The sequence below is a fragment of the Panthera uncia genome, chromosome D4 (genome assembly GCF_023721935.1).
Source record: "Panthera uncia isolate 11264 chromosome D4, Puncia_PCG_1.0, whole genome shotgun sequence".
Classification (NCBI taxonomy): Eukaryota; Metazoa; Chordata; class Mammalia; order Carnivora; family Felidae; genus Panthera; species Panthera uncia.
This window is the reverse complement of record NC_064807.1, coordinates 25,215,030-25,227,673: the sequence shown is the minus strand read 5'-3', so window position 1 is coordinate 25,227,673 and position 12,644 is coordinate 25,215,030. Positions and strand designations below refer to the sequence as shown.

Sequence of the window (12,644 nt, the reverse complement as noted above, 5' to 3'; positions counted from 1 at the left end):
GTTAATCGACACTTTTGATTTTTTGAAAACTGGCTTTCGAAGCCTATCGTGGAAAACAAGGTGCTCCAGGATTTAAGGGCGCAAGCAAAATCTAAACAGAGCAATTGCACCTTCAGAAACAAATATGAAATAAAATGTCCTAAGATGAATTAGAATCACTCACTTTCAATCTGGCTTGTGTTATAAAGATGTCAAGTTAGCAAAAATTCCCCTCACAGAGGGTAGCAGGTTTTCTTGAGGAACAGAAATAGTTTTCTTCCTTGGTAAAACTGATCATCCAAACAACTGTAAATTTCTATTTAAATTTACAACCTTTTTTTGCAAACACCATGACTATACCCAAAAGCACACCTCCGAAGCTCGGTCTGGGCACAGCTTCCCAATGGCATGCTGTGCCTGAATTTTTACTTCTTTTAATGGAATGAAAAAAAAAAAAAACAAAAAAAAAACAAAAAAAAAACCCAAACTGACAATGGAGTACTCTTGGAATGAAACCACTCTCCCAACCAGAACCCAGAGCAAGGTCTTGGCCTGTGCACACTGAACATCAATGCATGTGATGCCCCCAGGGTGAGGTTTCTTTTCCCTTAGGAACTGAGTGTTCCCTTCCCACAGTCCCACAGTTGGTTCGACGTGGCTTCGGGGTCCGTATTCGTTAAAACCCATCACCACCATACAACCCAGAGACATTTATACTTAGCTAATGAACTCCATTAGCTTCCCCTAAGTATACAAGTTATACCTTTTATGGATCTGCTCTACATATCAGGGGCACGACGTCTGGAGCGGTAGTTTCTGCACACAAGGTATTAATCGACGAAGACCATGCACAATTTTGCTTGCACAGTTGAAAGGACGGGTGGGGTGGAGGGTAGGAGTCGGAGGAAGTGCTATCTGAAAAGTTCAATATAATGCCTCCGAACTTATAGCTTGTCCTATCTTTTCCAAGTCTTTGGCTTTCCCACCTGACCCTGAAATGATCTCTGGACAAGAATGCACCCATTTTCAGCTAAACTTGACAAAGGTTCAGTGGACAACACTTGGAAAAACAAACCAGTGCTATCACCGTGACCTGCAAAGACAAGACTGTCGGAGCGTGTGATGCGCCATCTTGCGTCCCATGGAAGCCATCTTTTCTCTCAACTACACCCTAGTGTTTCCGGTGATGGGAAAAGAATAGTCCATGGCACAGAGTTCAACAGTCTTTTTACTCCTCAGAAAGCTCCTCAGGGGAAGGTGCCGAATACATTCCTCCCAGCTAACAGTGGCTGGGTTTTTCCTAAGTAGGGACTGACGCCAGCTGATCCAAATGGTTGTCTTTGTTCCTCCCATACTGTGGTTTATAATAAATCTTCTTTCTCTCTGGTTTTAATCTCCCATAGATAAAGGCTTCCCAGATTAAACACAAGTTTTCCTGTTTCATACACAGGCTTAAGCCATCCAAAAACAATAAGAACAGTAATAATAATAAATAAATAGAAGTGAATCCATAGAAACTCTCGATGTCTGTACAGCAGAAGTGACAAAGTTTAAGTCAAATATTTGTTTTCCCTTTTTTTCATCCACATCAAAGGCAGGAATACAACAAGGCATTGTTAGTTGTGGTGGGCAAACTGGAGTGTCAGCTGATATAACAAATTAGGTTTGTTAAGGCCTTTGTCTATGCAGAGTTAATAGTAATGCAGAAGCCAGATTGATTCAAAACAAAGAGTAAGGACTGTAAAGCAAGGAAGACAAAAAAAAAAAAAACCACCCCAAAAAACAAAAAAGGGAGAGACAAAAGAAAAAGGAAAAAAGAAAAGAAAAACTAGGGAAGAAACCAAGGGAGATGGAAAGAGAGAAAGAGATAATGCCAAAAAGAAGTCCATACTGTGTCTGCGGATGGAGAAGTGCACATGGCTTCCCTCTGAAAGCCTCTCGGTGTCTTTGTTGTTAATACTGTCGGAGTGCAGAACAGCAGATTGATGGCATCCAGCGGCAGTTAAAAGACGTTCATCCTCTCGGCCCATCTGAGGAGGTGCTTTGGGAAGGATCGGTCTGGGGGAAAGGGCCCTAGCCCAGAATATCCAGGTAGACCGGAGATGCCTTGGCCAAGTTCTGAAGGAGGGTGTGGATGCCCTTGATGTTCTTCCTCATGTGGGGCTCTCGCTGCCAGCACCCCAGCATCAACTCATACACCTCCTGGGGGCATGTTCTAGGTCGCTGCAAGACTCGGCCCTGAGTGATGCATTCTATCACCTGGACGGGACAGAGACCGAAGACAGAATCAGACAAGAGGAAAAACAGTGCAATGAAACAGATGTCAGTGCCAGGAGAGGGCTGCTTTAAAGAAACCCACTCGGCATTCACTTGTTTTGGAAGTAAGAGAGCAATTACCATGGGCTGGTAAATCGTGGTTAATTTGATTGGTTTCTGTCCCTTTTTCGTGCCACACTGACGTCACCACACTGGCAGAGAAATGCTTTATCTCTGTGGGGTGCTTCTAGACCTCACCCTGGAATTGCAACGTGTTTTAGTCTTACTGGCCTGAGATGGAACCTGGAACTTTCGTGTCAGGGCACCGACTGATAAGGGAACTTCAAGCCGTAGAAATGAGTGGTTATTCTGGATTTCAGAGCTGGGATAAGAGACAGATGTGGGGGCTTGAAGAAGACGCAAGGTGCCTGACCAAGAAGCTATGCCTCACATGCAGACATATCTACAAAATAATTAAAATAGGGAAACAAAACACTACAATGTTCTAGTGAAATGTTAAAAAAAAAAAGAAAAAAAAAAAGAGAGAGCCCTGAATCTTTAGTGGAATACTACCAAAAATCTAGCTGTGTTAGCAAACACTGCTTTGCTTTCTCTAGAACTCTTAAATTCAGAGAGCAACGATACTTTGGCCGTGACATTTAGGTACAGAGCAGGCCATGTGGGAGGTGACACTCCCAACAAGGCCACACAACATCATCTCCTGGCCTCCAGCCGAGGGATGCCTCTCAACATCGGCCCTCGGGGGTCTCGCCCAGCCCACTGCGCACCTCGTTGTTCGACAGCTGGTACCAGGGCTGTTTGCCGTACGTGAAGATCTCCCACAACACGACTCCCAGGCTCCAGACATCACTTTCTGTGGTGAACTTCCTGTACATGATGCTCTCTGGAGGCATCCAGCGAATGGGTAACATGGTGTGGCCACCGACCTGGTGGAAAGTGGGGTGAACAGGAGGCGTCAGTCACCCGAAAACCAAGTCCCCATCATTAGCGGAAAAAGTGTAGAATAGAAACGGGAGGGGGGCACTTTGTCCCTTTCCTTTATTTGTATTTATTAACTTTAATTATTTATAAAATACATGAGGGAAATACAATTTCTTGATAATCTCAAGCAACAGAGACAAGAAGGCAAAGAATAGTCAAAGTATTTTTTTTTTCATATTGTTTCCTATTCTCTCTTGAAACTAGATAGGGCAGAGATGATGACTGGACGGGTGTTCATCGTGGATAAAACATACACTCACACACACACACACAAACACACACACACACACACACACACGTGCTTTCTGGTATGAAGAGGACCCAGTCTTCTAATTAACAAGATCACTTTGACCAGGAAACAAGTAGGGAGCTCTGTACAAAATGACCCATCAAGTGACTCTACTTTCTTAGCAAGGCCAGAGCCTCCTTCCACTGGGTCTTAGGATGAGCGCACAGTGTTGCCTCAAATACCCTGGCCACCACGATCCAGCCACGGGCACAGCAGAAATTATTATTCCCATTTTACAGGTGAGGCAGCTGAGGTTCAGACTGCTATGTACACAAAGAAGTCAGGTCTTTGGACTCCGAGCTTAGGACGTTCCTCTACTACAATTGAGCTTCTGTACAAAAACAAATAAGTAAATCCAGTTTTGAAAAAGTCCATTTTAGTAAAAAACGCCGAGGCTGAGGTGTTAGATGGCAAGGGCTTTAGCACAGACACAGAGTACTTTGTTTGACAAGGACACCTGTTTATGATTTCCTACTTCCCAGAGAAAAGTTAAGAATTTCACTTTTGGATTTGTAGCACATCAGGGCTGTCTGATTTTAAACCATGATCAAATTTCTGCACAGCAGCCCTAGGTGTAGCAGGTCCCACTTTTCAGGCCGAAAACCCCAGCACTGCCAGCTCAAATACGCTGCCTGATGCCGGGGTAGCAGGTGGTCACGTAGACAGCAGGAGTCAGACCTCATGACAACCGTCAGCCCCTGAGCTCTTAGACTGATGCCACATTGAGTTTCTGCCCAATTACAATTGTCTGTGTCCGTTTCTGCCTCATTAAAGGGAAGAAATGGACTAAGAGTACGTGAAAAAGGCTGTTCAACTCCTGAGCCCGAGTTGCTGAGAGTGTCAGAGATGTCTAATATGCTTGGTGATTTCCAATGATGCTCTTGGCATCAAAGGAACCTTGAGTGTCAAAGGAGGAGGGCATGTTGTGTTTTTTTCCCTCCATTCTTCTATGTACAAGGACCCCAAATCTGACAAGTAGGGACATAAATTCCTGGGTCAGGGGTAAGGTGGTCCCAAATCTTTGATGTATATATGTATATGTATGTGAATATACATATATATGTATATACAAATATATATACACATACATACACATATAGAGGTAGGTTGCCTTCCATCACCTTTCAATGTCCTCCCTTGCTTTTCACCATGCGGTGACAGGAAGTCACTGTTCCATGAGCACAGATTTCTCTCATGGAGCTGCCTGGGGACGCCTGAAGGTGATGTCAATACTTAACCATCAGGCTTGATATTCAAAACACAACTCGTGTGACACAGGCATTGGCAGACCAGAAAGGATGCCAGTGGCCATATCAGTGAGGCCATGTTGGTGCCGTTGGCCTGCTGAGTAACTGCCCAGCTCACAGCCCTGTAACCCCATGCGCCCAAGACTTTGGGAAAAGGAAATCTGCCCATGCACAAGGGGTTACCAGTGTTTCCAGATACTCACGAGGACTCAAAGAACCAAGGTGGAATGGTCCCCTCAGGTGCTGGCAGCCATATACCAGCACCAAGGAGAAGCTTTGTGGCGGTGCAGGAGCAACTTAGTGCAGACTCCGTGGACTGTGAGGTCTCTGGGCAGATTTTTTTTTTTTAAGTTTATGTATTTATTTTGAAAGAGAGAGAGAGAGAATATCCCAAGCAGGCTCTGCACTGTCAGCGCAGAGGCTGACACGGGGCTCGATCTCAAGAACCACGAGTTCATAACCTGAGCCGCCGAAACCAAAGGTTGGACGATCAACCGACTGAGCCACCCAGGCACCCTTCTGTGCAGGTTTTTAGCGAAGAACACATATTTATTTATTTTTTGGGAATATTGAAAATAGAACCCAGATTTATGATCAGTATATAGTTGGTCTGTAGGGGATAAAAAGATATGTAGGACATTATGGACAAACACGTGGTATTCTTTTGGATACCACAGGCCTCAAAAATATTAAGAGCTAGCTCACTGCAAAGGTTATGTCAAATATGCTATAAGCTGTAAGTAACTTGCTTCACTTCTTGGAGAGTCATGATGCACACAGCCTTCTTGAAGTGTCTCAGGAGTTTGGCCGAAAAAAAAACAACCAGATTTAATTTTGTTTAACATAGCAAATTCAACTAAGTTGAATGAGTGTTTGTGCAGGGGCAGGGGGAGTGGAGACAGAGAGAGAGACACAGAGAGTGAATCGCTTACATACATGTAGAATCAGACAACTAAAGATACACCGTGGGATGCGTTAACCTAGCAAGATACTATGCTTTCTATATTCTTATGCATTCACACCGGTAATGCCATGGACAACGCTCAGCTCGTGATCGTAGAAACGATCCAGGGCACACTCCAGTGCACTGTTTCCTAGTTGGGTATCCCTGACTAGTTGCCAAACCTCTCTGTGCCCAAGCTGCTCCAACTATAAAATATAGGTAGCAATATATACCTCCCACGGTTATTGTGAGGTAAACACTCAGACAGCACTTGTGAAAGTGCCTTATAAATCTCAGTGCACTAATGCAATCACGCTGTGTCTTCCTTCTCTGTAACCTTGAATACATCTTATCTCCTCCATTCTGGAGGCATTAAAAGGGCCAACACATAAGACTCTCCTAGATGGCTCACTCTCCATTGGCGAGTGCTCTGGGACCCCTCTGGTTGTGGCACCTCCCAGTTTCTCTACCCCATGTTGTTAGTGGCCAAAGGAAAAAAGCTCCTGCTTCCTTTAAAGGAATGAAAAGATTCAAATTTTGATTTACATGTTTTCCCATCTGATCATTTGTTTTATGCCTGCAGTCTCTTCGGGACACATTTTTCACGTTAATTCTTTCAAGCGTCCCTTCTGGGATTTCACACACGCTGTTATAAATAATGCTTTCCTTGTTCTGATGTCAAACGGGTGAGTGGTGGGAGACTCTAATAAAAGTTCAGGCAGGGTTCACAAGTTTTCTAAACCCATTTAGAACATTTCTGAACATTTCTTTTGCAGGCCTTTCTCAGGATTTTGGAGCATGTCACAAAAAGTAGACCAAGGGGGGCGGGAATAGAGTCACCGTTGTTACAAATTACTGTCATATTCCAGTCACAGTGACTGGGTGGCTTTTGGATTTCACAAAACCACATACTGTGTGGCAACAAACACAATGAGGCATTTGTTTTGTATTGTGCCACCTGGCAACTTGCCCTCGTATCCTGGCTTAAATATTTGTGAGATGGAATGCGACCCCAAGCAGGACACGGGGAGTCAGAATCGTCGCTTCGAGTTCTGGACACTCCGTGATGCCAGGCAAGGCTCTGCAGTGATCAAGGCAGGTCAGGAGCTTGCTCTTCACCAAACTCACCAGATTGGATTGATGCCAGATGGGAAATCCAGGTAGCTGGGGAGTTGACTTGGATGTGAGATTTTTATTTTCTGCAACCCAGCACTGTGGGGTTCTAGACCCTGCTATGCTCTTAACTAGCTCAGCTAAGTCACGTTAGGTCTGGCTTATTGGTAAAATGTGACAGGTTAGACCAGCTTTTGATTACTTTTAGCACAAAAAACTGTGGTTCTGTAATCACCCACCACCACTTGGCCACTGTGGTCATCCATCAGCACAGAGGAGTTCACCTTTACAAACAATTTCCACTCAAAGAATTTCCGCTTGAACCCAGTAGTTACCCTCGGGGTAAGACATTGGTTTACCTTCATATTGCAAATTAATGCACCCAGATTTCAGAGAGTTTAAGTAGCTTACCTAACGGCACACAATAATGTCTGCCAGTGGACATCGTGTACTTATTCCAATGGGTCACTCTGCATGTCTGGCTTCTGCAATCTCTAAGACATGCCCTATGTCCAGCCCACAGGTCCCATTGTGTGGCCTCTTACCCAGGCTGAACCTACTCATGCCTCTTGGAAGTTTGATCTCCTTTCCTTTCAAACTACTCTCCAAAGATCTCCTGAAGGTGAGCTCAAATTCCACCATTTCAAGAAACTCTCTGTCCTGCTACAGCTCACTGAGTTCTCCACAGGTAGTCGGGCGCCCCTCAACATGGCGCACAGTCCCTTCTTTTGTTAACAGATTACATACCTGAAGAAGGATGGGTGCCTCTCAGTTACGTCTGGACAGGCAGGAGGGGGCTGGTTGGTAAGCATATCATGTCTTTGAATGAGTTTCTTATGAGTGCTTATGTTAGGAGAGGAATTCTCAACATGTTCTTTTAAAGAGATCACTGTTCACTACTTTCCGATCTAACCTCAGATAACTTCTCTGAACTCCTGACAGAACCAACCTTAAATTAAATGGATGGAAACTGGCTCAGTCATTTGATGCTACAAATAAGATCCATTTCGTGAAATTCATAACTTCTTAAAATTCAACCCCAAATACCAGAGTTCACAAGGAGTATGAGAGCTGTCTGAGTTGTGTGGGGAACCCCATCCATTCCTTGGTTTTCCATCTGTGCAGTAGATGGGGGAGTCTCTGGTGCAGACATGAAACTATTTGATTTAGGAATGAAGTCTAGAAGAAAGATGTCATGATGCATAATATGGAGGAGTATCATTCTACATATAGTGATTAGCATCTCATATCCTTTGAGGATGGAGAAAGAGGGCAGACTAAAGAAGAAAGTTAGTGAAAGAGCAAAGGGCTGATGATCATCTTGGCTGCTGAATCATTACAACTTGCTTCAGTCAGTAACTAATCAGAAGAATGTCTGAGTCCTGTGGTCAAAGAGAAATTCCATAGTGCCTAAAATAAATGAAGTTATGGAAAATAATTGATCCTATTTTTTTCTTTTCTTTTCTTTTCTTTTCTTTTCTTTTCTTTTCTTCTCTTTTCTTTTCTTTTTTAGAGCAGGCGAGAGAGAGAGAGAGAGAGAATAAGCAGGGGAGGGGCAGAAGGAGAGAGAGACAGAAAATCCTAAGCAGGATCCACATCCAGCATACCCAGTATGGAGCTGGATGCAGGGCTCAATCTCACAACCATTAGATTATGACCTTAGCCCAAATTAAGAGTCAGATACTTAACCAACTGAGCCACCCAGGTGCCCCTGGATCCTGTTGAGACATATCAAGAAAAGAACTGTTCAGTTATATCTTAATGTTTATTTCCCTGACACTTCATAATTTTGATGGTGACATATATAGGATGATCTGGTTAAAACCAAAACAACTTGTGCTCTAGTTAAAATACCTAAGCCTGAGCATCCTTTAAACATACTTGTTTGAAAGGTGTATAAGACAATAAATCCTAAAGAAAATACTGAAAGTCCATTGGTAAAATTGGCTTTATGCTTGAAAACAATGACTTCATTATTTTTAAGTCAAATTGGATACATCTAATCAGTTCAACTGCAGTATTTCTTATCCAAGGGGTACTCTTTGGGTACATGCTCTTTGGTCACTTGGTTGTAAATTGTGAAAATTCCCTATGGCTTAACAAACAGTATGATTTATTTTTCTACGTTGGAAAACTAGGATTTGGGGAAGTCATGGAATTTCCTGGGCAAGTGTAGATGTGAACTGGTGACCAACAATACTGAAGACAACTCTTCCTCCCACTGCTCTTCACTACAAGATCCTAGGTTCTTTCTCACTGTTATAAATATATAAAGCATCTTTATTGCTGGAACAAGTTAACAAAGGAACACACATCCTATTTTCCTGGTGGGCTAGGAGATGAGAGAGGAGGTAACAAGCTTAGCTCTCCTTTTTCCATTGAGCTTCATATAAAATGCATCTACCATCCTCCTTATTCCCTCATCCTCTTCTCAACTCTTTCCTCCCCTTCTCCCTTCCCATTCCCTTCTTTCCCTTCCTCTTCTCTTTTCCTATTACATCTGTTCTTCTCAGTGTGGCCCCTTCCAGTTCCATTCCTGCTCCATTTCCTTGAATTCCCCTCAAATCTCACCTGTCCAGTTCCATTCCAAAAGACAATGTTATATTTCATCTTGCCCAATTCTTTCATCTCCCCCAAATGATCATGTGTGTCCCCACCACAATTCATTCTCCAGCCACCATGAGGTCTAGTCTCCTCTCTGTGTTTGTATGAGGCACAGTGGGAGGCTGGAGCTTGTCCACAGATCCAAAGCAAATGCTTAGCTGGCTTTGAAACTACTGGTGATTTAAAGGTGAGTAATGCTAATCTGGGACCTTCTAAACTCAACTGGCAAAGACCAATGATGCCTGGGAGGCCACTTTCAGCTTACGGTGTTTAGTCAATGAGTGAGTGATAACTTGTTTGGAAGACAAACATTTTACTCCCTTAGAAATATGCAGGCCAAAGGGCAAGCCCCATTAAGAGATGATTAGCTGTCAGAGGCTTTTGACCACATTAAATATAGAAGAGGCTCCTAGACCTCCTTGTCACACCCTATACCCAGCTGTGTTGCTTCAGTAGTTTCTTCTGACCTGTTCCTTAAAAATTCATGAAAGCTGTAAACTTTAGGAAATAGCTGGACCTTATTTACTTATTTATTATGTGTTGCATCTGTACTATGAAGTTTAAAAAAGGAGAGAGAAACAATTGATGCAAAATATTTTCCTTGGAGAAGCTGGAACCATTGCGGTCAGACTGTGGGCATTTTCTGACCGCATCCAGGAAGCTCAGAATCCTCCTATTATCAAGAGTGATGGGGTGCTTCCATGGCATGTGGCTACTGAACCAGGGGATACTTTGTGGGAAGAAATTCAGCCTTTCCTGCCCTGATAATAATCCTGAATGAATGCAGTTCAGGTGGAGTCCAGAGGAGCACTAGGGACGGCCTGGTCATCCTCTCCTTGACAGTAGGAACCGATTATTGCTACACTGGAAATTGCTGTTATTTACAGCCCAGAAATCTTTCATTATCTTTTACCATTACCAATGTGGTCATAGACATAAGGGTTATGAATTAGTAACTTCAAGCCGAGTGTTTTTGAATTAGTCATAGAGAGGATGTGCTGGACCTTACTGCTAACCATATTTTTGCAAATACTTTTTTCCATAATTAAATCTCTGCTGCCAGAATAAGGCAAATGATCATGATTTGAAGGGAAAGGTCCATAGAACTTTCATTGCTATCTCCTGACACTTGGATTCTAGGTGATCAGATAAGGCAAATTCAATACCAAATTTCCACTGAAAATTGATTGTCTTTATTCTACCATGAAATGATGATAATACAAGTGATGAAAATAGCAGTAATAACACCTCATGTTTGTATAATACTTTTTCATTCATTGTATCATTATTGTACCTACCCCGAAATTTGTTTGTGAAGATTAGCTGATTAATTGAATTAATTAATTGAATCAACTGATTAATTAAAGATTAAAGTTTCACGTTGGAAAAGCTCTGTGATGCCATTGTGTGATGCCATTTATATGACTTTCTTGAAAAGGCAAAATGATAGGTCTATAGAACCCAAGGTTGTCAGGGAATTGGTGGGAGGGGGGCTTGCTTTACAGGGACGCAAGAGAATTTTGGGGGGGGGGATGGCAATGTCTCACGACTTGATTATGGTGGCAGTTAACTGACTGTGTTTGCCCCAAATCAGAACTGCACACTAAAAGAGGTGAATTTTACTATTATGTATATTATACCCGAGTGAAACTTGACTTTAAAATCAATCAATCAATCTCTTGGAATAATGCCCAGTATATAGTAAATGTGCAAAAAATACTAGCTGTTGTTGTCATGCTAAGTAGTTGATTCTTGATCCTTTGATTCTTGATTAATCCTGTGTGGCTAGTCAGACATGATCTTTTATCCCAACGTAAGAGATAAAGAATCTCCGGGCCCAGAGGTAAAGTAAGCTACCCGAGGCAACACAGCTAAGGCATGGTACTGTCTGCAGCAGGGCCCAGCTCTCCAAATGGATGGCACCCTTTCCATTCTGCCTCAAGTCTGACATGGAGCCAGATTTGGAGCTGGGAAGGGCCCTCTGCATTAGTCTGCGTGGGCTGCCATAATAAAATATCATACGCTAGGTGGCTAAAGCAACAGATATTTATTTTCTCACATTTCTAGAGGCCAGAAGTCCAAGAGCAAGGTTCCAGCCAGTTCAGTTTTTCTAGTGGGAGATCTCTTCCTGGTTTAACAGACAGCTGCACAGAGCCTGTGTGTGAGCAGAAAGGAAGTAAGCTTCCGGTGTCTTTTTATAAGGATTCTAATCCTATTGGATTAGGGCCTCACCCCATGTGTTATTTAACCTGATTACTTCTTTATGGGCTCCATCTCCAAACATACTCACGCTGGGGGCTAGGACCTCAACATGTGAATGGGTAGGGGGGTACAAACATTTAGTCCCTAATACTCTCCTTGCCAACGCACCCCCTTCTGACTCCAGTCCATTCTGGGGAAGCAAGAACATGTCTGCCTACTAGGACCTGTGTAATTCTGGTCCAGAATGCAACTCTGTGGTTCTCTGTCAGCATCTTCACGTCCCAACTGAAGGCTTGACCCCAGTGTTCCCTTTCCTCCTGGGTAACTCTTGATCATTATCGACTAATTCTAGAGCTTAGCAAATGACTTGACCTACTGCTGTTCCACAGAAGATTCGGTTCACTTGCAGTGCAAACCTTAGGACAGTCTCAGTCCTCACACTATTGCCCTATCCCCCAGTCCACCTGGGGTTCCCTGGGGTGACAAAGGGAGAGCAAGCAGACCCTAGACTCCCTAGTGATGTGTAGATACAGGCAAAGGGCTTCCAGGACTCCATGTTGCCTCAAGTGACATCTCTCGTGGGTCTCATTGTCTCCTGCTTGTGCTCTATATACGATTTAAAGAACATTGAAGTGATTGCAGCTTTATCTTATTTTTACATCTGGCTCTAATCAGAAGCGAATAAGTCATCTCTCAGTAAAGCATAAAACTCCAATTGCACCGATGTTTAAGAATCACATTTGGTCTAGATGGGGCGCCTGGGTGGCTCAGTCGGTTGAGCGTCTGACATCGGCTCGGGTCATGATCTCGCAGTTCATGAGTTCGAGCCCCGCATCAGGCTCTGTGCTGACAGCTCCAGGTGCCTGGAGCCTGCTTCAGAGTCTGTGTCTGCCTCTCTCTCTGCCCCTTCTCCGCTCATGCTCTGTCTCCCTCTGTTTCTCAAAAATAAATAAACGTTAAAAAAAAAAAAAAGAATCACATTTGGATCTAGAAACAAAGATTGTTCACC

General features: G+C 43.4%; 1 protein-coding gene across 1 annotated transcript in view; it reads right to left on the bottom strand.

Annotated features, from left to right (window-relative positions):
• Positions 1–447: 447 nt before the first annotated feature.
• NTRK2 (neurotrophic receptor tyrosine kinase 2) overlaps positions 448–12,644 on the bottom strand; it is a 332,542-nt gene continuing 320,345 nt past the window's right edge. The window contains exons 16-17 of the mRNA XM_049653049.1: positions 3,024–3,182; positions 448–2,238 (exon numbers count right to left, since the gene is read on the bottom strand). Coding sequence (XP_049509006.1) covers positions 2,053–2,238; positions 3,024–3,182 — 345 coding nt within the window. The 3' untranslated portion in view covers positions 448–2,052. The remainder of the gene's footprint in view (positions 2,239–3,023; positions 3,183–12,644) is intronic.